General features: G+C 60.4%; 1 protein-coding gene across 1 annotated transcript in view; it reads right to left on the bottom strand.

Annotated features, from left to right (window-relative positions):
* GIGYF1 (GRB10 interacting GYF protein 1) overlaps positions 1–10,954 on the bottom strand; it is a 15,941-nt gene extending 4,987 nt beyond the window's left edge. Inside the window, 17 exon segments of the mRNA XM_075071329.1 lie at positions 1,273–1,437; positions 2,012–2,140; positions 2,623–2,705; positions 2,828–2,928; positions 3,477–3,581; positions 4,086–4,186; positions 4,596–4,762; positions 5,222–5,348; positions 5,350–5,389; positions 6,814–6,883; positions 7,296–7,535; positions 8,088–8,300; positions 8,579–8,619; positions 8,702–8,810; positions 9,032–9,143; positions 9,463–9,558; positions 10,798–10,954. Of these exon segments, the coding sequence (XP_074927430.1) occupies positions 1,273–1,437; positions 2,012–2,140; positions 2,623–2,705; positions 2,828–2,928; positions 3,477–3,581; positions 4,086–4,186; positions 4,596–4,762; positions 5,222–5,348; positions 5,350–5,389; positions 6,814–6,883; positions 7,296–7,535; positions 8,088–8,300; positions 8,579–8,619; positions 8,702–8,810; positions 9,032–9,143; positions 9,463–9,558; positions 10,798–10,872 (1,974 nt within the window). The 5' untranslated portion in view covers positions 10,873–10,954.
* Positions 10,955–23,878: the final 12,924 nt, after the last annotated feature.

Here is a 23,878-nt window from a genome sequence, read left to right as displayed (position 1 = left end):
AGACCACTGTGGGGACTGCAGTTGCAAGAGGGGCGTTCAAGGGGGGCCAGCCCCCTCGCCCCCTGCGCCCCAAGCACCCACCACCAACAGCTTTGAGAAGCTGCGAACCAAGACAAGAGCGGGGACCCACCCCAGTGAGCGCCCTGGGTCACCGGCCCCTTCCCCTTCCCCCCGGGGCGCAGGGGAAGCAGGCGTCCGGCGCCAGGGAGTACCGTCTGAGGTTGCTGGAGCTGTTCAGGCGGTGCCAGCATCTGCTCGCACCACTAGCGTGAAAGCCTATCCTGGGGCTTGTGGATTCCCCTGCAGCTGTATGAGCAGCTTCTCCTTCCTCATCTTGTCTTCTTCGCGCTTGCCGGCTCCGGCACCCCGTAGCTGTCCCTAGAATTGCGGGGGCAGAGAGTCAGAGAGAGAGCCACGAGCCCTCTGCTCCCACCCCACATCCCCTGCCAGCCCAGCCCTGCTGGTTGCCCCGTCGCTTCCTGACCGGTCAGCCCAGCCCCGCAGCCCCTGCCCCCGGCCCTGCCGGTGCCCTCACTCCCGCACCCGTTAGGCTCACCCGAGGGAGGTGCTGCTTGCGGCTGCTCTCAGCCCCAGGCTCCTGAGGTTCTTTGGCCGCTTCTCGTCCCATTAGGCTGTTCTTCTCTGACTCACAGCAGGCTGGAGTCGTGCGCCCCACTGTCGAGGGCTGCTCATGCCGAAGCCCCCCATGCTGGGAAGAAAAAGCCAGTGTCAGCACCAGTGGGGATGAGAGCAGCCACCTCTGGGACAGAGGGCACCCTCGACCTGGTTTCTGAGATGCAGCCCACCTCTGGGGTGGGCAGCTGGTTACCCAGCAAATGGTTCAGGGACACATACTCCTGCTTGGGGCTGGCCTGCTGACTTGGAAAGAGGGGGAGGGACCTCCCCAGTGATGGGGGCGTTTGGGGCTGTGGGTGGGGCGGGGGCCAAGCTGTGGGGGGGACCGGGGCAGGCCCAGGCACAGGGCAGAGCTGGGGGATTCCATGGGGTAGGGAATACCACGGGGGCGGGGCCAGGCTTGGGGCAGGACTGGAGGAATCCAGGGGCGGGGCCAGCCTGGGGGATACCATGAGGGCGGGGCCAGGCTGGAGGCGGGCCAAGGGAAATCATGGGGGCGGGGCCAAGCTGTGGGTGGGGCCAGGGGAGGCCCAGGCACAGGGCGGAGCTGGGGGATTTCATTGGGGCGGGGCCAGGGGGGGAATACCATGAGGGCGGAGCCGGGCTTGGGGCAGGGCTGGGGGCGGGGCCACTCACCACTCTCTGCTGCACCCGCTGCTGCTTCTGCAGCTGCCGCTCGCTCTCCTGCAGCTCCAGCAGGGCCTTCATGCCCCCGGGGGGCTTGGCCAGCCCGCCCCAGGGCGCCGCGCTCTGCGCCTGGCTCTGCTGCAGCAGCTTCAGCACTAGCTCCTGCTGCCGGCACTGCGGGGGGCAGGGGGGTTACCGGGGGACCGCCGGCCCAGCCCCCACCCAGCCCAGGGATGTCACCCGCAGAGCCGCGGTTCCCAACCCTCGGCTGCCCCCAGAAGGACGAAGTGCGGATCTGTGGGTGCTGGGGGGGGGTGGCAATGGCCCTCTTCAGACACCCACGGTCTTCACCTTCCATGAGAGCCCCACAATCCCTCTGGGGAGCAGATCAGAGCCCCTAAAACTCAGGGGTAAACTGAGGCCCAAAGGCACAGTAAAGGAGAAAGAACCCAGGAGTCCTGGCTCCCACCCTCCCCTGCTCTAACACCCCAGCCCCCACTCCCCTCCCCGAGCCAGGAGAGAACCCAGGAGTCCTGGCTCCCAGCTCTCCCTGCTCTAACCCACCAGCCCCCACTCCCCTCCCAGATCCACGGAGAGAACCCAGGAGTCCTGGCTCCCAGCCCCCCCTGCTCTAACCCACCAGCCCCCACTCCCCTCCCAGAGCCAGAGAGGGAACCCAGGGCAGGGCAGGAGTAGGGGTCTCCCTGGATCTCCCAGTGGGGGTCCGTAGGGGTCAGGGGGCGTTGACCTGTTTGCGCCGATACAGCTCCTCCTCCTCGCGCCGCTTCTGCTCCTCCTGGCGCCGCTTCTCTTCGCGGCGCTTGCGTTCCTCCTCCTCCCTCTTAGCCCTGAGTTCCGCATCACGGCGCTCCTGGAGCTGTGGCACCGGTGGCGGGGGGGGGGCGGGCGGAGAGACGGGAGGATGGGGGCCCTGCGGTGAGGGGGGCCCCAGGCAGCAGAAGTGTCCCCGCAACCCACCCAGCTGCCAGGGACTCGGGCAGTGCCGTGATCTCATGTAGCCGCTCTGCCGAACGTCGGCCAGGCTGTAACCTGGCCTGCTGTAAACCCCCGGCCCACTCCCCTCCCGAGCCAGGGAGAGAACCCAGGCATCCTGGCCTCCCAGCCCCCCCTGCTCTAACCTAACCACCAGCCCCCACTCCCTTCCCAGAGCTGGGGAGAGAACCCAGGAGTCCTGGCTCCCAGCCCCCTCTGCTCTAACCACCAGCCCCCACTCCCCTCCCAGAGCCAGGGAGAGAACCCAGGAGTCCTGGCTCCCAGCCCCCCCTTATCTAACCACCAGCCCCCACTCCCCTCCCAGCACCTGGGACAGAACCCAGGCGTCCGGGCTGCGACACTCACTTTCTGTTGCAGTTGCAGTTGTTCTAAGATTGGACCCTGAGTTGAAGTAGTAATTGGTAAATCCCATAGACTGGCCTCACCGCCTGCGGGAGAGAGCGGAGCGTCAGGCCCGGCGCGGCGCCCCCCCCTTGGGGCCCCCTGGCGCTGCGCTGCCCCCCAACCCTGCACTGCCACACACCCCCCGGCGTCATGGGACCCCCCTTACCTGCAGGCTGTGAGGCTGAGGTATGCGCGTCCCACAGGGACCCTGTGTCTGGCACGGACATGGAGCGGTTCATCGCCGGGATCAGGTTCTGCTCCCCGGCTCTGTAAGGCAAGGGGGGGCCCCGCTCAGCGCCACGCTCGCCCCCCCACAGCGACCCCCGGGGGAGAGAGAGCCTCAGCCACCCCCAGGGGCTGTCCTGTGGGGTACGGCAGCTACCGGAGCCGGGGAACGAACCCACGACTCTGGGCACCTAGACCCCCCCGCTCTGACCACCAGCCCCTCCTCCTCTCCCAGAGCTGGGAAGAGAACCCAGGAGTCCTGGTTCCCAGCCCCCCTACTCTAACCCACCAGCCCCCACTCCCCTCCCAGAGCCGAGGAGAGAACCCAGGAGTCCTGGTTCCCAGTCCCCCTGCTCTAACCCACCAGCCCCCCTCCCCTCCCAGAGCCGGGCAGATAACCCAGGAGTTCTGGCTCTCAGCCCCCCCTGCTCTAACGCCCCAGCTCCCACTCCCCTCCCAGAACCGGGGAGAGAACCCAGGAGTCCTGGCCAGTCAGACTGTGTGCATGCCCCCTGCTCCGCCCCAGATGGCAGCAGGAGAGAGGGATGAATCAGAGTGTGGGGAGCTGGGGGGCCGGCTGGGGGGCTCACCTGGGTTTCAGAGCCTGCAGCTGCTGCAGGAAAGCCGTGAGCTGCTGCTGGGTCAGGTCCCCGGCTGCCAGCTTCTGCTGGAGCGCGCACTGGGCGAACTGCGGCCTGGGGGGAGAGCGCCAGGGAGTCGCTGCGGGCCCCCCGTGCCTGCCCCACCCCGGGGACCCCCCGTGCATCCCGCCCCATGCCCGTCCCATGCCAGGGACTCCCGGGGCCCACCCGGCGCCCCCAATGCCCTGCCCAGGGAACCTCTGTGCCCACCCCACCCCAGAGCCCTATGCTCGTCTCACCCCAGGCACCCACCATGCCCCCCTGTGCTCCCACCCCCACGGACCCTCCATGCCCATCCTGCCCCATGCCCCCAGGGCCCAGGGCCCACACCCCTCACCTGGGGCCCCTTGTGCCACCCACCCCCCTGCTTGTGGACCCCCCGCACCGGATCTGTACCCCCTGCCCCCACCCCCTGCCCAGGGACCTCCCGTGCCACCTGGGGACCCACAGTGCCTGCGCCCCCCACCCTCTGCCCCAAGGGGGGAAGTGATGGGAGTTGGACCCGCGCCCCACGCCGGCCCCCCCACGGCGCTCAAACTGTACCTGTCAGGCAGGTACCTGTTGATGACCTGCAGGAACTGCTGATGCTGGAGCTGCTGGTAGAGGGCGGCAGCCGCCAGCTCCTGCTGCTTCTTCAGCCGCTCCTGGTCCAGGTTCCCCTGGGGGGCAAGCAGCAGAGACAGGCTGTGGGGCTCCCCACGGGGAGGGGCGCCAATTTCAGACACCGGGGGGGGGTGGGGAAGGGGGCTGTGACTCCGGGACCTCTTGCTTCCACCTCTGGCCGCTAAGGAAGGACCGTGGGGGGTCCCCAAAGGGATATTGGGACCCTGTTGCCCTTCGCCGCGGAGTGGAGCTGGGGAGGAAGCAGGCCGGGGTTTGGGTTCACACGGCACCAGTCACTTCCAATCTGCCCAGGAACAGAACCGATTCGGGTTCCCCCCAGGGCTGGGCCGACCAGGATCTCACGGCACACGCCGGGCGGTTGCTGGATGGGGCAGGAGAGCGTGAAGCGCAGCAGGCCAGGCTTTTGGGGTGCAGGGGGTCCCCCTGGCGGGGGGCTCGGCTCACCAGCAGCGGGGGCGGCGACGGGCCTGGCGCGAAAGGCACTCTTCCCCACATCTTGATCACCTCGCCCAGCGGCTGGAAGCCCTCGTCGCAGCCGCGCTTCACCAGCAGCGACATGGTGAAATAGCCGGCCTGGAACCACTCCGCCATCTCCTGCGTGGTGAAGGGCCCTGCGGGGCGGCCACACAGACACGGGTGTTCACGCAGGGACCCCGCGTCTGGGGCTGGGACGCAGTCCCCTCTGGGGCGGGGCGGCCAGTTACCCAGGGACCCCTCGCCCAGCGCTGAGATGCAGCCACCTCTGGGGCGGAGCAGCCGGTTACCCACCCAGGGACCCTCGCCCGGACGCTGAGATGCAGCCACCTCTGGGCGGGGGCGGAATACGGTTAACTCAGGGACCCCTTGCCCATTCTGAGATACTGCCCACTCTGGGGTGGGGCAGGCCGGTTAAGAGAAGCACTGCGTGGGTGCGAGGGTGGGGTCAACAGGAAATACCAGCCCAGGATCAGAGGTCAGCTGGCCCACAGATTTTGAGAATGGGGATGGGGGCAGATCTTGCAGCTCGGGGACAGGAACCCAGGGCGCCCAAGGACTCTCTGCCGTGACCCCCATCCCCATTGGCTCCCCACCTTGGATCTCTCCCTGCGGTGGTCCTTTGTCAGAACATTCATGGCAAGCCTCGTGGGAGAGGGGCACAGGGCGGCGGCTGGTTGTTGCGCGTCTCTGGATGGCCTGGGTGAAGCGCTCCTCGTCCATGTGAGCTCTCCTGGAGCGAGGCCACCATCTTCCTCTGCTTCCTGGAAAGGGCAACCGAGGTGAGACTGGGCCTGGGCCCCCAAATCTGGGGCCACGGGCATGGCTGTGCTGCTTCCACATGAGCCACAGGCCAGGAGGTGGGGGCAGAGAACCCAGGCGTCCTGGCTCCCAACCCCCCTGCTCTTTAACCCACCATGCCCCCACTCCCCTCAGAGCTGGGGAGAGAACCCAGAGTCCTGGCTCCAGCCCAACACCCCTGCTCTGAAACACCACACAAGCCCCACTCCCCTCCCCCAAGCCGGGAGAGATACCCAGTGAGTCCTGGCCCTCCCAGCCCCCCTGCTCTCACCCACAGCCCCCCCTCCCCTCCCAGAAGCCAGGGAGAGAATCCCAGGGCATCCGGGCTCCCCTGCTCACCTGCTGAAGATGTTTCATCCCGTAATCGTCCTCAGTGTCTCCAATGTGAGAAACTCAGTAGCAGCATTTGGTGGTGGAGAAGGGGAGTGAGAGGAGTGGAGACCGCGCCCCGTGCTGAGCTGAGACGGGAGGGCTCTAGGACACCTGTTGGGTCCCCTGGAGAAGGAGGGAGGGGGTCACTACAATGAATTCATTAAACCCTTCCCCCACTCCCATCGGGCTCAGATCTCTTGCCCCCCATAATACCACCCGCCTTGGTACCTTCCTGATGGTTTGCGTGAGCTGTCCTTCCGGCTCTCCACAGATACAGATAGTCGGAAGACGTTAGCAGGTTCAGGTGCACCCTTCCATAGTGATTGTTTCAGGCTTCTTCGCAGAAATCAGGCAGCGCTCTTAGCTCTAGAGAAAGCACTTTGAGGGGGGGCGTTGAAGGTTAGTGTGATGATGGTTTCGCTGAGGTCAGTTAGGTTCAGATGAACGTTTCCTACTGTTGTGGTGCGGGGTATATTCTGATTTGCAGGCTTCAGCTGACTCATGGTAGCGCACTTCCAAAAGGGCAACAAAGACACTAGCTGGATACGTCTTGGCTCCCTTGGCCCTGAGGAGCATGCATCCTGGAGTATGGTGGGGACACAACCACAGCCCACCCCACGTGGGTCAGGATATTGTACCAAGTCTAACAGGCTCATGCCACAGGAGGGACCCCACCCCCACCCCCTGCCCGTTGGTACCTTCCGCAGCGGGCTTCGTCCTTGTCACAGGTTGCCGAGGGGCGCGGCGGGGTCGTGAGCCCCCCAGTGGGATGCGCTCTCCACATTCACTAGTGGCAAGTGGCAACAGTAGCTCAGCATAAAGGGGGCCCGACGCCAGGGGCGCCGGGCGTGAGACATCGCTTCTCTCCGGGGCCATCGAGGGATCCTTCCAGGCCTCTGCGATGGGGAGAGAGAGAGAGGGGAACGGTGTTACCATCCGGGGGGCTGCCCCAAAATCCCCCGCCCCCCACACTCAGGTTGCAGTGGTGTCCCCAAGTCCTCCCGCTCCGCCTTACCTTTTCTTCGGGGCCTCTTCGCAGCCGGGCTCGCCGATATCGTCCTTCCCTTCCGGACCTCTCTCATCTTCTGCAGCGGATGGAAGTCGAACACTCTGCTCCTCAGGATTGACTCTCTTGGGGCTCTTCTGTCAGAGAGGAGAGCGGCTTGGGGGTTCAGAGGTCAAGCCAGGACCCCCAAGTATATGGAGGGATTGGGGAGGAAGCACCCACTCCAGCTCACTGATCCAACGCGTCTATGCCACTCCCCGGCCCAGCCACACAGGAACTTACCCGGGGACAGGACTGGAGCCAGGACTCCTGGGTTCTTCCTCCGGCTCTGGTGAGGGGAGTGGGGCCTGGACTGGGTTCAGCAGCGGGGCGTCGTGGGAGCCCCAGGGACTCCTGGTTCTCTCTCCCACTCTGGAGAGGGGTGGCATGGTGGTTAGAGCTGGGGGGGCGGGAATACGTGCCAGGCCAGGACTCCTGAGCGTTTCTCTCACCGCCCGGGGGCGAGGCTCCTTGAGGGGCATTGAAGGCGCCAGAGATTGTCGAAGTCGTCCCATCTCCCTCGTCCTTCGTCATCCATGCCACCACTCGGGCAGCCCGTCTCTTGTGCCTCGAACTGTCGCTTGCCCCGGTGCCGCCGCTTCCGCCCCGCTCCTCCTCCCGCTCCCGGAAGTTAGTCGAATTGCGGCGCCGACCCTCAGGTGCTCCGCCAAGCGGCCGGAGCGGGCGCGCCTCTGGGAGGCGTGTACTGCTGAGCGGGGGGGCCCCCACTTTGCTGCCCCACACGGGGGGGGATTAGGGCTGCCCAGCAGGGTGCTCCCCACCGCCACAACTAGACAGGATGTACCTGCCCCATGCCCGCCTCAGCCTGCCTCCTGGCTCTTCCACCCTGCCATGGGGAGGGTCCTACACAGCCCCCGCCCCGCCTCTCCTCTGGCCCTCCCACCCCCCCCATGGGGGGGTCCCATGACAGGCCCTGCCTCCAGCTTTCCTTATGCTCCCTCCTACCACCCCCCATGTGGGGGTTCCCCACAGGCCCCACCCCCAGCCTCTCCTATGGCCCCTCCTACCACCCCACCATGAGGAGGGTCCCATGACAGGCCCAGCCCCCAGCCTCTCCTATGGCCCCTCCTACCACCCCACCATGAGGAGGGTCCTCTGACAGGCCCCGCCCCCAGCCTGTCCTATAGCCCCTCCTACCACCTCATCATGGGGAGGGTCCCCCACAGGCCCTGACCACGATCCCCAGAGTCCCCCCCCTCACCACCACCACCCAGGGACCTCACCTGGGCTGGCCGACCGCCAGCGCTCGCTCTCGCGCCGGGCCCCACTGAGCCGCCAGCTGCCCCCCGCAGCCGCCCCAGTGGGGGTGGGGCCAGCGCCCCCGCCCCCCTCCTCCTCCTCCTCCTGCTCCTCCCGCAGTGTCCGCCAGTTGTTGCTGTCCGAGCGGGCGTACTCCTTGCGGGGGGGTGCGGCCCCTTCCTCGAAGGGAGCCCGGGCTGCGGGGGAGAGGCGATCAGTGGGGGGCTGGGTCACGTGTTTTCCCCCCATCCAACCAGTAGGGGGTCAGCTGCTCCCCTAGCAGAGCACCTAGAAGAAGGGAAGCTCCTGGGCGGGGCAGAGCCCCTGCTCCCTCAAGGTGTCGGTGTTCCCAGTAGATGGGTGCCCCCAATTCTTGGGCACGACTGTGGAGACCCCCCCTTCAGTCCTAGGGTCCCCCAGGGTGTCCCCATTACAGCCGCCCCATCTCTCCCCACAGGACTCAGGAACCACCTACTTCCGTCCCGCCGGGTCAGCTTCTCGAACCGCCGCTCGCCCCTGCCAGAGAGAGAAGGGGAGAGGTCACAGCCTGGCCCCCCAGTCCAGGGCCTCCCCAGCTCGCACCTTGCACCCCGCTCACCTGTCGTCCCAGCTCTGGCTGCGGTGGATCTCCCGGGCCCCACGCCCGAACGCCCCCTCCGGCTCCTCCGGACTTCTTTGGTAAAACCCGCTCTCACCTCGGCCCCGGCCTGGGGAAATGAGCGCTGAGACCCCAGCCTGAAAACAGGGGGCTGCCGTGCCCCCCTCCCAGGATCCCGCCTGCCCACATTCACCCACTTGTGCCCCTACCCCACCAGTCCCCATTCACCCCTCGAGGCACGTCCCCCCCTTATCGGTTCCTATTATCCCCGCGTCCATCCCCCACCCACCACATCCTGGTGTCCGGACCCCCAAATCTCCCCCTACATACCTCGGCTCCGGGTACTGCCCCTCCCCCGGGAGACTCCAGCAGGAGCAGCTCCACCTCCTTTTCCCATCAGTCTCAGCACTGCCACGCTGTTCACCGACATGGAGAAATTCCTCTGGAACAGAGCCGGAGGGCGGGGGGGGTTAGGACACAAACATGGCTAGATCCTGCCCCAGATTGGGGCTGGTACCCCCTAGAGGGGACAGGCCCCTGCCCCATTCCCTGAGCCAGCCAGTCCTTGCCCTGGGGCCAGGTGGGAGCAGGAGCCCCCTAGAGGGGACAGGCCCCAGCCCCATTTCCCACCCCCTGAGCCAGCCAGTCCCCGCCCTGGTGCCCCTTAAGGGAAAAGACCCCATGCGCCATCCCCAGGACTGCCCCTAGGATCTCAGCCGTAAGGGGGTGCTTTGTCTTTGCACACACCCCCGATCCACTACCTGTTCCTCCTCCGTTAGCGGGACCAGGGCCAGCGGCTGCAGCGGCTCTTCCTGGAGAATGGCAGCGAATTCCTTATCCTGGAGCTCCTCTGGGACCTGGGCGGGGGCAGACAGAGCAGCTGGGGGGTGCAGCTGGGAGCAAACTTCCCCTGCCCCCCCCGCCGGGTCACTCCCCCTGCCCCCTCAAGACACAGGGCTTTCACTTGGGGCACGCATGCCCCTGCGAACCATGAAAGGGGACCCCAGAATCACACCAGGGGCTCCCCCCCCGTGGGTGATCTGAACTTGGACCCCAACAGCCCTCATCCCGACACATTCCAGGCCACCCCATTGGGCAGCCATAACCCTGCCCCCTGGTCACCTGACATTCCATGAGCCCTGCGCATGCACAGAATTTATGTCCCCAACAGATTTCTTTGATTCCCCGCAGAAAAATGACTTTGACAGGAAAGCAAAGGGAAGCCACAAGTGTGGTCATGTGACCCCCACCGCAGTACGTTTCAGGTGCCCAGGGCAGGCGGCAGAAAGGCAAATCACCATGGGGCAGGAAGCGGGACTGGGGACCTGGCTGGTGGCTCCTACCCTGTGCCAGCTCAGCTGCTAGTCCCGACTTCCTCTTTCCCTGCACGGCATCCGGGGCCGGGTCAACCCACTCCAGATTTCTCCCCCGGCTGCAGGAAGCTCTGCAAACTCCCCACCCTCCACTTCCTGCACCCATCGCTCCTCAACTGAAGGGGGAGGGATCCCTGAACAGGGAGCTGCTCCCCCAACCACCCAACCCCCATGCATCCAGATCCTCTTGGCGAGACTCACCACCCTCTGCACTCAGAACCTCCCGCTATGAGCCCACTCCCTCTGCACCTGGACCCCCCACTAAGCCCCACACACACACTCAGCCCCAACCACCTTCACCTGAACCCCCCTGCAGAGCCCCATTACCACTGCACCCAGAACCCCCAACAAGCCCCTGTGCATCCAGATCCCCGCTGAGCTGCCTGCAGCCAGACAGCCCCACACAGAACCCTCTCAACCCCCATGCATCCGCCCCGACCCGCTTGGATCCTGCCTTCCCACACCTGACACAGAGGGGCCGGGCCAGTCCTTGCGCTGTGTCAGGGTTGGGTGTAGCCTCACCGCCGAGTCCGTGTCCTGGGGAGGCGGGGGAGGAGCTGCAGGGGGATCTCCCACCTCTGTGCAGCCAGACTTTTTAAATATTGTGCATAGAATTTTCCTTTTTGGGGGCGTACAATTTTTAATGTTTTGGGTGCAGAATGACCTCTGGAGCACCCCACTGGACACTCTTACTCCGCCCCCAGGGCAAGGACACACACGCACCTTGTTCTCTTTGATATAAAGTGCTAGCATCTCTTCTCTGCCGTAGCGATAGTCCGCGAGCTTGTACTTTGGCATGGCAGGAGAGGGCGGGGGGGAGGCCACGCTCCCCCCACTGGACAGCGCGCGGAGCCTGGTGGGGGGCAGGAAGACGGAGAGTCAGCAACGGGGCCAGGCTCCGCGAACACACAGCCACATACACAGAGGGAGGCCGCAAGGGCGTCTGGCCAGCTGGGAGCCTTCAAGGGGGGCTTCAGGGTTAAGTTAGAATGAGTTAGAGCAGGAGGGGCTGGGAGCCAGGACTCCTGGGTTCTCTCCCCGGCTCTGGGAGGGGAGTGGGGGCTGGTGGGTCAGAGCAGGCAGGGCTGAGAGCCAGGACTCCTGGGTTCTCTCCCCGGCTCTGGGAGGGGAGTGGGGGCTGGTGGGTTAGAGCAAGGGGTCTGGGAGCCAGGACTCCTGGGTTCTCTCCCCGGCTCTGGGAGGGGAGTGGGGGCTGGTGGGCAGAGCAAGGGGTTCTGGGAGCCAGACTCCGGGTTCTCTCCAGTTTGGGGAGGGAGACTGTAAGCTGCAGTTATCACCATCTTTGCCCAAAGTTAAGGGCAACCGGTGTTTGTGATCTCTCTGGATCCTCCCCCCCCCCAGGTCCCCATTCTCTGGGCCTGCCCCCCCGCTCCTGCCACCCCAGCTCCCTGTACTCACCATTCGGTCCAAACTTGAGCGTGCTCGCGGCCATCGCCCTTACCGTGTCGTTGGGTTTAGCTTCTGCTGTCCTATGACCTGGACGGCGAGGAAGAAACAGGGCAATGAAGGTGAGCGTTGCCATCCCGTCGCTCTGGGCTCCTGTCCCCCGCCCCAACCTCCACCTGCCCCTACACCTTTTCCTTACCTGCTGGCACAGCCCACGCCCCTCACCGTGGGAGGCTCGTCCACGGCACGAACCTGCAGGCAAGAGACAGAACCAAGGGCGCTGCAGTTAGATCAAAAGACTTCCCGCCCCACTGTTCTCCCCTCCGGGCCTTCCTGTGCAGATCAGTGTGGGTGGGGGGCTCAGAAGGGTGAGCTCCCCCCTCAAGGGAAAAGGCAGTGGAGGGACTGTCGCGCCCCAACACCAGTCCATTTCACACATGTATCATTACTAAGGATAAATAATTCTAGCCCAAGGTTACCCCCAAATCCTCCAATATGCCTCCCCAGGAACCAGCTGCACAGTCTAGGCGATTGCGGGGCGTGGGGGGCGCTGGCAGCCTGGATGCCTGGGTTCTGTCCCGGCTCTGGGACAGAAGTGGGGGGCTGGGACCAGGACTCCTGGGTTCTCTCCGCAGCCATCAGTGTGCACTCTCCCCCACACCTGAAGTGTTCTCACCAGATGCAGCGGCTTGTGTGGTCGAGCGTGTTGGGGGCTGGGGATTTCAAGGGTGGGGGGGGGATCTGCGGGGCGCCGTGGGTCGCTAGCGAGCACGGGTGCTGATGAGGCTGCTGGCCTTTCTCCCCCCCGACGAGTCAGAAGCCAGATTCACATTGGGAAGAGCTGCTGGGGAAAGACAGGGGAGGATTAGTCCAACAGTGATGGATTTGGGGTGGGGGAAACTGACCTCAGAGAACCTGTACCCTGCAGAGCAGTGCCCGCTAAGCACCATGGGATGGAGGCAATCTCCAGTCAGCAGTATAGGGTATAGGACACAGGGGGCAATTCCATCACAACCACTAGGGAGGAGGGCGAGGAACATAGAGCTTCCATGGGCGCTGTCCTTTAGCAGGAGTAATGGCAAAGGGACTTCTCGATCTCACCAATGCTAGAGAGAACCAGGAGTCCTGCCTCCCAGCCCCCCACTCACTCTAACCCAGCATCCCAAACCAGAGCTGGGACTAGAGCCAGGACTCCTGACCTCACCCGGCATCAGCATGTGGCAGGGAGTTCCAAGCTCTTTGGGACAATGGCACCTGAACCTCCCCGTGCCATCAGGACCCAGCTGGCCTGGGCGGAAGGCTGTCAGCCCAGTCAGTCAGCCGGTGGGCGGGGGAGGACGTGGGAGGAAGTTGCATCACCACCCATGTCAAGATTGTCGAGAAACCACAAACGAAGGCGCAATGTCTGCAGGCGACCGCCAGAGCTAGACGACAAAGCCAAACAGGGGTGCTTAGACCCTGCACCAGAGCCAGGAAGAACCCAGGAGTCCTGGCTGCCAGCCCCCCCTGCTCTAACCCACCAGGCCCCACTCCCCTCCCAGAGCTGGGGAGAGAACCCAGGAGTCCTGACTCCCAGCCCCACCTGCTCTAACCCACGAGCCCCCACTCCCCTCCCAGAGCTGGGGAGAGAACCCAGGAGTCCTGGCTCCAGCCCCCCTGCTCTAACCCACCAGCCCCCACTCCCTTCCCAGAGCCAGGGAGAGAACCCAGGAGTCCTGGCTCCCAGCCCCGCCTGCTCTAACCCACCAGGCCCCACTCCCCTCCCAGAGCCAGGGAGAACCCAGGAGTACCCCTGCCCCAAACACTACAGTTCACTCCACAACTCACAAACATCAGTTTCCTACCCCTTCGGCCAAGGCCTTTCAGAGGCAAAGCCCTCGGAGCGACAACCTCACAGGAAACTGCCGCATCATTTCGAACCAGGCCGCCTCTCCCAACCGCAGGCCTGGGGGGGACGATTTACCAGCCAGGGGGTTGTAACACAGCCAGGCATATGTGATACTTTGGCGAGGGGCCCCGCCCCGGCCGAGAGCAGGTGATCTGCATTATTCCAGCACCGCGCAGACCCACCAGACCAAAACACAGATAAGAATCCTGCCTTTGCCTGCTTTGACTTGGGGCAGGGTCTGTCCCTGGCTGTGTGTCTGGGCACGACGGGGCTTGATCTCAGCTGGGGCAGGGTCTGTCCCTCGCCGTGTGTCTGGGCACGACGGGGCCCTGATCTCAGCTGGGGCAGGGTCTGTCCCTCGCCATGTGTCTGGGCAGCATCCGGCACGACGGGGCCCTGATCTCAGCTGGGGCAGGGTCTGTCCCTCGCCGTGTGTCTGGGCAGCATCCGGCACGACGGGGCTTGATCTCAGCTGGGGCAGGGTCTGTCCCTCGCCGTGTGTCTGGGCACGACAGGGCCCTGATCTCAGCTGGGGCAGGGTCTGTCCCTCGCCGTGTGTCTGGGCACGACGGGGCCCTGATCTCAGCTGGGGCAGGGTCTGTCCCTCGCCGTGTGTCTGGGCAGCGCCCAGTACGACAGGGCCCTGATCTCAGCTGGGGCAGGGTCTGTCCCTCGCCATGTGTCTGGGCAGCATCCGGCACGACGGGGCCCTGATCTCAGCTGGGGCAGGGTCTGTCCCTCGCCGTGTGTCTGGGCAGCACACAGAAACAATCCTGGAGCAGGGGTGTTCATGAGAATTGGACCCTGACCAAGAGGCCGTCTCCGATCCCCTTCGGGCTAAGATGCGAATAGAGCAGACCATCCTGCAGATTCCATGCTACGCTGGGTTCCCAGGGACAGCTAAGCCGTATCAGACCATCTAAGTGGCAACAAGTTCGTTCTTTCCCAGCGAGATTTCAGACTCATCAACCCAAAGCCAGTGGTGCTCTGCCTCTCCCAGGAAGATGTTCTCCCAGGTATGCCGAAGCTACCGGTGTTCAGCTCCCTCTCATCCAGCCCCGAACGCCCCCTCTGACTTTTACTCAAGTTTAACGAACACATTGTAATCTCTTGGGGGCAGGGACCTGGCATGATCGGGGCCCCCATCCCCGACATTATCTGTGGTACAGTCCCCAGGCACCAGAAACTTATCACAGTTAGAAGTTGGACCAGTTCCTTCTACAAAACGTGAAGACAGATCCCGCCCCCATCATCCCTCTCCAGCTCAAACCCACCAGCCCCCACTCCCCTCCCAGAGCCGGGGAAGAGAACCCAGAGTCCTGGCTCCCAGCCCCCGGTGCTCTAACCCAGTATGCTCCCCCTCCATCTCGGTACAAGCTACAAAATAGACAGTCAAGGTTGTGAAAAGTGAGTGACGATTTTGGGCCCCCCGACCTGTCTGGTTTTCAGGGGATCAGTGCTCAGCGCTTTCAATCCAACTCCCACCCACCCCTTCCGATGGCTCAAGTCTGAAACACACACACACACACCCTTCAAAAAAAATTCAGTCCCCAACAATCACCGCATGGCTTTGGGGGACTCTGACATTTAACAGCTGCGTTAAACTCACCGAGCCTGGAAGCCCCAGCGTTATGTCCATCACTGGCTGTTTTTAAACCGAAGTGGGATGGTTTCGCTGCACCTCAGCCCGACAACGGACTCCGGGCCTTGGAGACTCTATTAATCTAGGCTGAGCTCCAAGAGAAGTGGAGAAGCAGGTTTTTCTCCCCCTGCATACAGCTTTGGTGAGACCAATCCTACAATAGTGTTTCCTGTCCTGGGGTTCACACACGGGTCCTAGCCACGCAGCTAGCAACCTGGGGTGTACCTCCTCCAGTGCCTCAAACGCCCCAGGAACAACTACATGAGAGAAGCCAGACAGAGTCTCTACTCTCTCCAATGAGCTCACGGCAAAACACGAGAAAGGACTGCACCAGGCAGCCGTCACTCCACGTCTGACTGCTCGGTCCCCTTCGGGAAACATGGCTGGGCACTTGAGCAGCATTACGAATTTGACACGAAACACCATCGCCTCAGACACCGTTAATCCCATTTTAAGTGGTTTCCCACAACGGGGGTTAACCAATTTTGCTCAACAATCTACTCCAAGACTTGGCTGGAGCTCAGACGCTCCGGTTTCCTTTCCCGCCCAAAGAGATAGTCCAATCCAAGCCATTATCTCACTCACCTTGACTCAATCAACGAACGTCCCCAAACTAGAGAATTTCAGCCAGCCCCAAAGCCAGAACTTTCGGCTGAATTAGAGTGGGTTTTGAAAGAAACCCAAGTTTTGGTTTCAAAGATCATAGACTCGTCGGACTGGAAGGGACCTCGAAAGGTCTCTAGTCCTGTCCCTTGCACTCAAGGCAGGACTGGGTATTATCTAGACCATCCCTGACAGGTGTTTATCCAACCTGCTCTTAAAAATCCCCAGCGATGGAGATTCCACCACCTCCATAACAAATTGATTCCAGTGCTTAACTATCCTGATAGTTAGGAAGTTTTTCCTAATATCCAACCTAAACCACCCTTGCTGCAATTTAAGCCCGTTGCTTCTTGTCCTGTCCTCAGAGATTAAGAACAACAATTTTTCTCCCTCCTCCTTGTAACAACCGGAAAATGGTGCTCATGTCACTTCTCAGTCTTCTCTTCTCCAGACTAAACAAACCCAATTTTTTCAACCTTCTCCATCACTCATGTTTTCTAGATCTTTTATCATTTTTGTTGCTCTTCTCTGCTCCAAGTAATGAAGGATTCCCCCCACCCCAGGTCTTTGGAATCATCTAGTCCAGAGATACAGGAGAAACTCGGTGTTACGAACCCCACAGTTACAAACTGACCAGTCAACGACACATCTCCTTTGGAACAGATTTGACAAAGTAGGAAATTGTTTCTGCGCTCGTTTCATTTAAATAAAGATGGTTAAAAGCAGCACTTTTCTTCTGCCCAATAAAGTTTCAAAGCTGCAGGAAGGAAATGTTCCGTTGAAAAGTTTTAAGGACAACCGGAACGTTTTGCTCAGAGTTACGAACAACCTCCGTTCCCCGAAGGCATTCGTAATCCTCATGTTCTCCTGTCCTCAGGGATTCAGGAGCCAAATGAGCAATCATCATTACCCAAATGAGCCACAGCAGTATGAATAGATCATTTCGTTTACTATAGTGCTATAGATTCATATTTAAACAGTATGACGGGAAATCATTTTTATATATTCTCACAGCTGACCAAGCATTATTATTTTATCAACTACCACTGGTCAACAACATAGCAAAAAAGCATCCTGACTGGATAATAACTACAGCACATCACATACTACAAAGAGGAGACGCGTTAAAAAGCCACTTGCAGCTCCCGAGCCTCAGCCAGAGTATCACTGATTTAGTCTTACCTCCCGGGTGACGTTGCCCGGAGAGTTAATTTCTGCTTGAGCAGATTTCTGGTAAAAACATCCAAGTAGCAATACAAACCAGGTAGCGATCCCAAATCTAGCAAGACCTAAAGGCTGCCTAACCTCTAAGCTAACGGCAGCTCTGTAAAGTCAAAGCCCAAAATCTATTCACCAAACCATAAAAACAACCATGACTCCTTGTTCTATGTACACAGGCTTGGATTTGTATCAGTAAACGTTGGTAACCATCAATTTCACCAGACGCACAGAGCAGAGAACTTTCGCTCCAGGAATCCTGCCCCAAACCCACAATTTCCGCTTGAGACGCTGAGCGTCTCTTTTAAAAAGACAACCCCTGGTCCTGATTCAGACTCCAGGAGGTGGGTCATGGGGTCAGTTGCTCCAGTGGGTTAAATTTCCCACCCGGGGACAAACTCACAACTTGTTTGGAGTCTGAATCTGTCCCCTTGGAGAGATCTCTCCCCACATTACAGTCTGGGATCAAGGCACCTCTTAACCGGCTCGTGGATAACCCCAAACCCAGCCCCAAGAAAAAAAAAATATTTCCACTGATGACAGAAATGTACAGACTGGCAAAGGAAGAAAAACGCTGCTTGAAAACTTATTAGAGTTTGTCTGTTTTGACATGTGACGTTGACAATGCGTTCTAACGGTTAGAAAGATTTAACTTTTTGAATCTCAACATCTACTGTCATTAAACAACAATTTAATACTTTCCCCTCAACTGTGAATTTAAAAATATATATATATATTAAAATGCCCTAACACAAAAATCAATATTATCCATCAAAATGATAAAATAAAGTAAAAGTTGAATTCTGCTCAGCCTATACAAACACCAAACGGTATAGATGAAAATCACAGATGTGAATAGGTTCCGGGAAAGCAGATACACATTCAAATATACCCGACAGTTAGTCAACAGGCTTGGATTTTTTAAAATAATTTTGATGGATGCTTTATTTTTTAAGCATTATTTTGATTCTCAATTTCAATATGCACGATTGCGCAAAATGCTGTGGTTTTAATTGATTTAAATGTTCGCATTGGCAGGAAATTCAGAGGGGCCAGTCAGTCATTATTTAATCACTGCAGAGGGAGATTCAAAAAGTGAAAGCTTTAGAAGCATTAAAACACATCGTCAACATCACGCGTCAAAATTGATGTCAATTTCACAGGTGACACCCAACTCATGGAAAATAAATATTTCCAGGAATAACTGAAATTCATGGGCGAAGTAAGCAAAATGCCGCTTGAGAACGTCTTCGTTTGATTTAAGAATAAGTTCTCAAGCAGCATTATCCCTACTTTGCCTGGCTGGAAATGTCAACTATTCATGGAAATAGTTTTTCCACGGGTTGCATGTGTCCCGTGAAATAGACAATTACGGATATTTAGAATAGAAATCTAACCTTCCAAGTCTATTCATTATAGTGCATGACCCTCCTGGCACGTTTAAAAAAAAATAAACAGCCTTAACGCCAACCTATGTCCCTGGCCCAATTCAAATACTCAGTTCACACAAGCGTACATAAGAACGGCCAGACTGGGTCAGGCCAAAGGTCTGTTTAGCCAGTATCCAATGCCAGGTGCCCCAGAGGGAGTGAACAGAACAGGGACTCATCAAGTGACCCATCCCCTGTCGCCCATTCCCAGCTCCTGGCAAACAGAGCCCAGGGACACCATGCCTGCCCATCCTGGCTAATAGCCATTGATGGACCCGTCCTCCATGAACTTCTCTAGTTCTTCTTTGAACCCTGTTATAATCTTGGCCTTCGCAACGTCCTCTGGCAAGGAGTTCCCCAGGTTGACTGGTCGTTGCATGAAGAAATACTGCTTTGGTTTGTTTGAAACCTGCCGCCTATTCATTTCATTGGGTGACCCCTAGCTCTTGTGTTCGGAGGAGTAAATAACATGTCTTTATTTACTTTCTCCACACCAGTCATGATTATATAGACCTCCATCATATCCACATCTGTGCTCCAAACGCAGCCTTCACTTTATCTCCCCACACCTGCCCCATCCAGCTCCCTCCCCCACCAACTAAACTCACCTCACTGTGGCACTACCATGACATTTTCAGCCAACACTTTGTTGACTCTTCCTACATCTGTCTGGTCTCAAAGAAGAACCATCTACTACTCGGTGTTTGTACTGCACCATGCGCAGAGTGCCCAGGGCCAAGAGCGGGACCCTCTGAATAAAGACTAATTATGATGACCTATTCAAATGTACACCCCCATGAACTCATACACTTTAAGGTCAGAAGGGACCATTATGATCATCTAGTCTGACCTCCTGCACGATGCAGGCCACAGAATCTCACCCACCCACTCCTGTGGGTACTGAGGGTACGCTTCTTGACAACTTTAACTCAGAGACCCGACCCTTTTCACCTCCACCATCCCGTGTACATTTCCACCACCCAAGCTAACGCAAGGACACAGTTACAACAGATGTGGCTTGTGCCAACTCCACAGAGCATGAACTTTCAGGCCTCTTAAAGCTGGAAGGGGTATCTGACTGGCTGCACAGCACAGAGCGGAGAACGTTCGCCCCAGGAATCCTCCCCCAAACCCACAATTTCCACTTGAGACACCCCGATCCTGATTCAGACTCCAGGAGGTGGGACATTGTGTCTGTTGCTCCAGTGGGTTAAATTTCCCACCTCAGGACAAACTCACAACTTGTGTTGAGTCTGAATCTGTCCCCTCAGAGAGATCTCTCCCCACATTAGTGCCCGGGATCAAGGCACCTCTTAACCGTCTCTTGGATAACTCCAAACTCAGCCCCAAATCGGATTTAAAAATTGTACTTCCGGCCTCTCTGAGGGCAGCGAGATGACGACACTGAAACGCGGCACCCGGAGACCAAGTGTCACTGTTGCAGACTCCTGGGGGCCATGTCTGGATTCCCCTAGTTGTACAGAGAGGGAACAGATCTAGCAGGCGGCAGTTACTCTCTTATACCCAATGGGATCAGGTGGTTACACCCCCCCTTTGACCATGCGTTACTAGGAGACAGACAGACGCTACGGCAGCAAAGCAGAGGCGGCGTGAGCACAAGACCTCACATCGGCCAGGACTTCATCTGCCTTTTAAACCAACAGGACCTCAGGACACTTCTGGCACAGGTTCGTACAGGGCCCAGCACAGACGAAGTCAGGACCCCTGGGTCCCTCCCCAGCTCTGCTACCACCACCAACTGTGTGATCGCTTTCCCATCACCGTGCCTCAGTTTCTCCCCCCACACACACACACTAAGGCCAAGCTCTATGCGGCAGGGAATGGCTCTCACGCAGCATCTGACACAACGGGCAGCCCTCGATCTCAATCGTGGGGGGTGAGGGCTTGTGCCACCCATATTTTCATGCCTGCCACTAGTTTTCTTGCCACCCTGTGTGTGTGTCCAGACGGTTACCTAGTCCGTGGGCCGCACCACACGCCGGAGCGGCAGGCATAGTCGGATGGCAAGAGCACGAAGGCCGCTGCACACCAGGCCAGAGCACTGCCCCCGCTGGCAGCCCTACAGCAGGGCTTTCAGGAAAACCGCCCTTTCCGGATTGGGGAAATCCACCCTGATCCTGGGTCCGCTGTCCCAATGGTTCACTACCCGCCCTGTCAAAAACTTACACCTTATTTCCAACATGAGTTTCCCCCCAACGAACCACCACTGACCTGCCCCTGTCTGCACCGACAGCTGGAAACTTCTCTGCCATTTTTCATTCCCTCCCGCAGCACCTACACTAGTGGGGGGTGTCTGTGCAGCGCCCGGCACAACAGAGATACCCCCTCCGATCTCAATCCGGCAGGGGGGTGTCTGTGCAGCGCCCGGCACAACAGGGATATCCCCCCGCCCATCTCAATCCGGCAGGGAGGTGTCTGTGCAGCGCCTGGCACAACGGGGATACCCCCACCCCCAATCTCAATCGGGCAGGGGGGTGTCTGTGCAACGCCCGGCACAACAGGGATATCCCCCACCCCCATCTCAATCCGGCAGGGGGGTGTCTGTGCAGCGCCCGGCACAACAGGGATACCCCCCCCCGATCTCAATCACGCAGGGGGGCGCCTGTGCAGCGCCCGGTCATCAATCTGGGGGGGGGGGGCAATGTTCTGATCCTTAGTTATTTTCAAGGTCATTCGCGCCGCCATGTTTCAATACCCTCCCTGAATAATTATCGGGGGGGGGGGGGGCTGGAAATTATCCATACCAGGACATCAATACAGATCGAGGCCACCAGCTGCCAAGACAAGAAAAAAGCTCAAGACAACCCAACCATACACGCCCCCTCACATCGCCTCCCACACACACCCACACTTACGGGGTGCCCCCCCGCAGGAGTGCCAGAGAAAGCCCCTAGCAGCCTGGGACGGGGGCCTGGACAGCAGTAGAAATAAGGGGGCTTCAGAGGCGCCCACAACGAGCCTCTCCCCCATGCGCTGACCCCCCCACCACCAGTTCTGGGCTAAGTGGGTAACCAGAGACATCCCACAAGAACCGGAGGGGGGTCCAGGGGACCAACGCACATTGACGGGGGGGTCTCACAGCTTCGCCAGGGGTTGCAGAAAAGGGGATTGCTGGGCTGACCCCCACCTAGAACACACACACTTCCAGGGCATTTCCGGGGGGGGGGCTGCATTGTCCCAAACACCCCCCCCAGCCACGATCACACCCGTCTCCAGCTGCACCGCAGGCCGGGGGGGCAGGAGAGAGTCAGTGGGGGAATTACCCGAACACCACAAGGGGGAGCGGTTGTGTCCCCCCCCAGACCCTTCGCGCTGGGGTGCACAGGGACAGGAGCCTCCCCCCCTATACCCGAGGGTAGGGTGAGGGAGAGCCAGTGGGCACCCCCTAGGGGGTAGTGGGGGGCTAAGTTGGGCTATGGCCCGCCCCGCGAGGATCGTGCCATGGACAGCGGGCGAGGCAGCGGAAACGGCGCGCGGGCCGCCCTCCGGGGGTGGGGAGGGGCCCGGCTGGCGGCGGGGGCGGGGGGCACCGGGTCGCACCGCGGCGCCCGGCAGCTCGCGCGCGCGGCGGCCTGGCGGGGGGCGGGGACCGGGACTCCTGGCTCGCGCGGGGGGGGGCTCCGGGGTCTCCATCGCCGCTACACACGCCGACCGCCTCCTCTCGCGCTTGTTTGGTTTGTACCAAAAGATGGCGAGCGCTGCTGCCGCGTCACGCTAGACGGGGAGTAGCCGGGGACCGCGGCGTCTGCGTGGGGTGGTGGAGAAGATCACGTGAATCTGGAAGGAGCCATGCCCAGCGAAAAGCCTGTCGCGCCGCGGAACGGGACCAGGCTGCAGCCTCTGTGTAGCGCCTGCGCGCTGTCCCAAAGCGAGGCTGCGGCAGGGCGCGGCGGGGGTCATCGGACTCCGCAGCGAACCACACAACCGGCGCCTGCCGCGCGCTTGCGCCCTATGGGCGAAGAGCGCCCGACCCGCGCGCGCTGAGGACAAACACGTGACGGGGGAACGGCCCTCCCGCCTCACTGCGGAGCGCGGGTCACGTGACGCTCCCCCCCCCGCCCCCACACAATGGGGGTTCCCGCCTCCTGGGGGGGTGGAAACCGCGACTCACCGCCTCGCCTGCTGATGCCATTGTCCCTCTGTGACGTCACCAACGCCAGCCCCTGTGACGTCACCGCCCAGCCCTGTGATGTCATCCCCTGGCCCAGTGATGTCACCGCGCGGACCTGTGATGTCACCGCCCGGACCTGTGATGTCACTGTGCCACGCAGTGGTGTCAGCACCTGGGCTGTGCAGCAGCAGATGATGTCACTGCCCGCCCCTGTGATGTCATGATGTCATAATGTCAAGGCATTGAGCTAGTCCTCTGGCCCCGATAGCCCCAAGTGGCCCCCACTGCCTCCCCTGATGCCATCAAAATGACATTATGGCGCAGTGTGAGGCCATGATGTCATTAGGTTTCTCAGTGACAACACACCCTTACATCTTCTGCCATGATGTCACCACATGCAGCAGCAGTGTCACTGCAACACAAAATGACGTCACTGGCCACCCTTCTGAACAAGGACAGCCCCCAGCAGGACATCAATAGGCTGTGATGTCACCGCACCTTGCTGTGAGGTCATGGCCTCAGCCCATGGCATCGCTGTGTGCCCTGTGATGTCAGGGAACAACATGACTTCCCATGATGCACCAGTGACTTAGCATGTCACACAAGGATGTCACAGCCTGAGGCTACGATGTCACTCTGTCAGGTTATGATGTCATCATTGTACTTCAGGCACCGTGATGACCACATGCTTCACCGTGATGCTGCGGCCTCGCCTGCTGGTGGAGGGGAACCGGCTCATGACATCACAGCTCCACGTTCACCTCTCCCCGCACCAGCCCCCACTGCCCTTCCCAGGGCCAGGGAGAGAACCCAGGAGTCCTGGCTCCCAGTCCCCCTGCTCTGACCCACCAGCCCGCACTCCCCTCCCAGAGTCGGGGAGAGAACCCAGGAGTCCTGGCTCCCAGGCCCCCCCTGCTCTAACCACCAACCCCCACTGCCCTCCCAGAGCCGGGGAGAGAACCCAGGAGTCCTGGCTCCCAGCCCCCCCCTGCTCTGACCCACCAGCCCCCACTCCCCTGTAGGGAGGCATGTATAGTCAGAGGGGGCTTTAGGGTGCAGGAAGTTGAGGAAGAGCGGGGGCAGCAGCCCGGGCCGTCACGGATCAAATGGAGGCTCAGATTTTGGGCAGTGTTCCTATGTCTGATTCTGCCCCCCCAAGCTCAAAGCCGCATGGAAGGGTCGGTCAAGGCACCTTCACCAGATGCCGAACGTGACGGACCCCGACCCCAACGGACTTCAGTCTAGCGGGGATCGCGAGCATTCTGCGCCTCCCCCCAAACCTCAGTAGTGGGGGGCAGAAAGGGATAAGAAAGCCCCCCTACGCCCGTGCCCCGTCTTTTCTGTCTCGCTCCCCCGTCCCAGCCCCAGCTACCCTGCCCATGATCCTAAATTATTAAACCCCCTGTTTTCTTGCGAGCTGCCTCACTGAACCCCCCATTCCAATCACCCAGTAAAAACGGGTTACATTTTGTGTCTGTGTTTTT

This window comes from Chelonoidis abingdonii, chromosome 11 (genome assembly GCF_003597395.2).
Source record: "Chelonoidis abingdonii isolate Lonesome George chromosome 11, CheloAbing_2.0, whole genome shotgun sequence".
In the NCBI taxonomy this organism is placed as follows: domain Eukaryota; kingdom Metazoa; phylum Chordata; order Testudines; family Testudinidae; genus Chelonoidis; species Chelonoidis abingdonii.
This window is presented reverse-complemented; position numbering and strand designations above follow the sequence as displayed.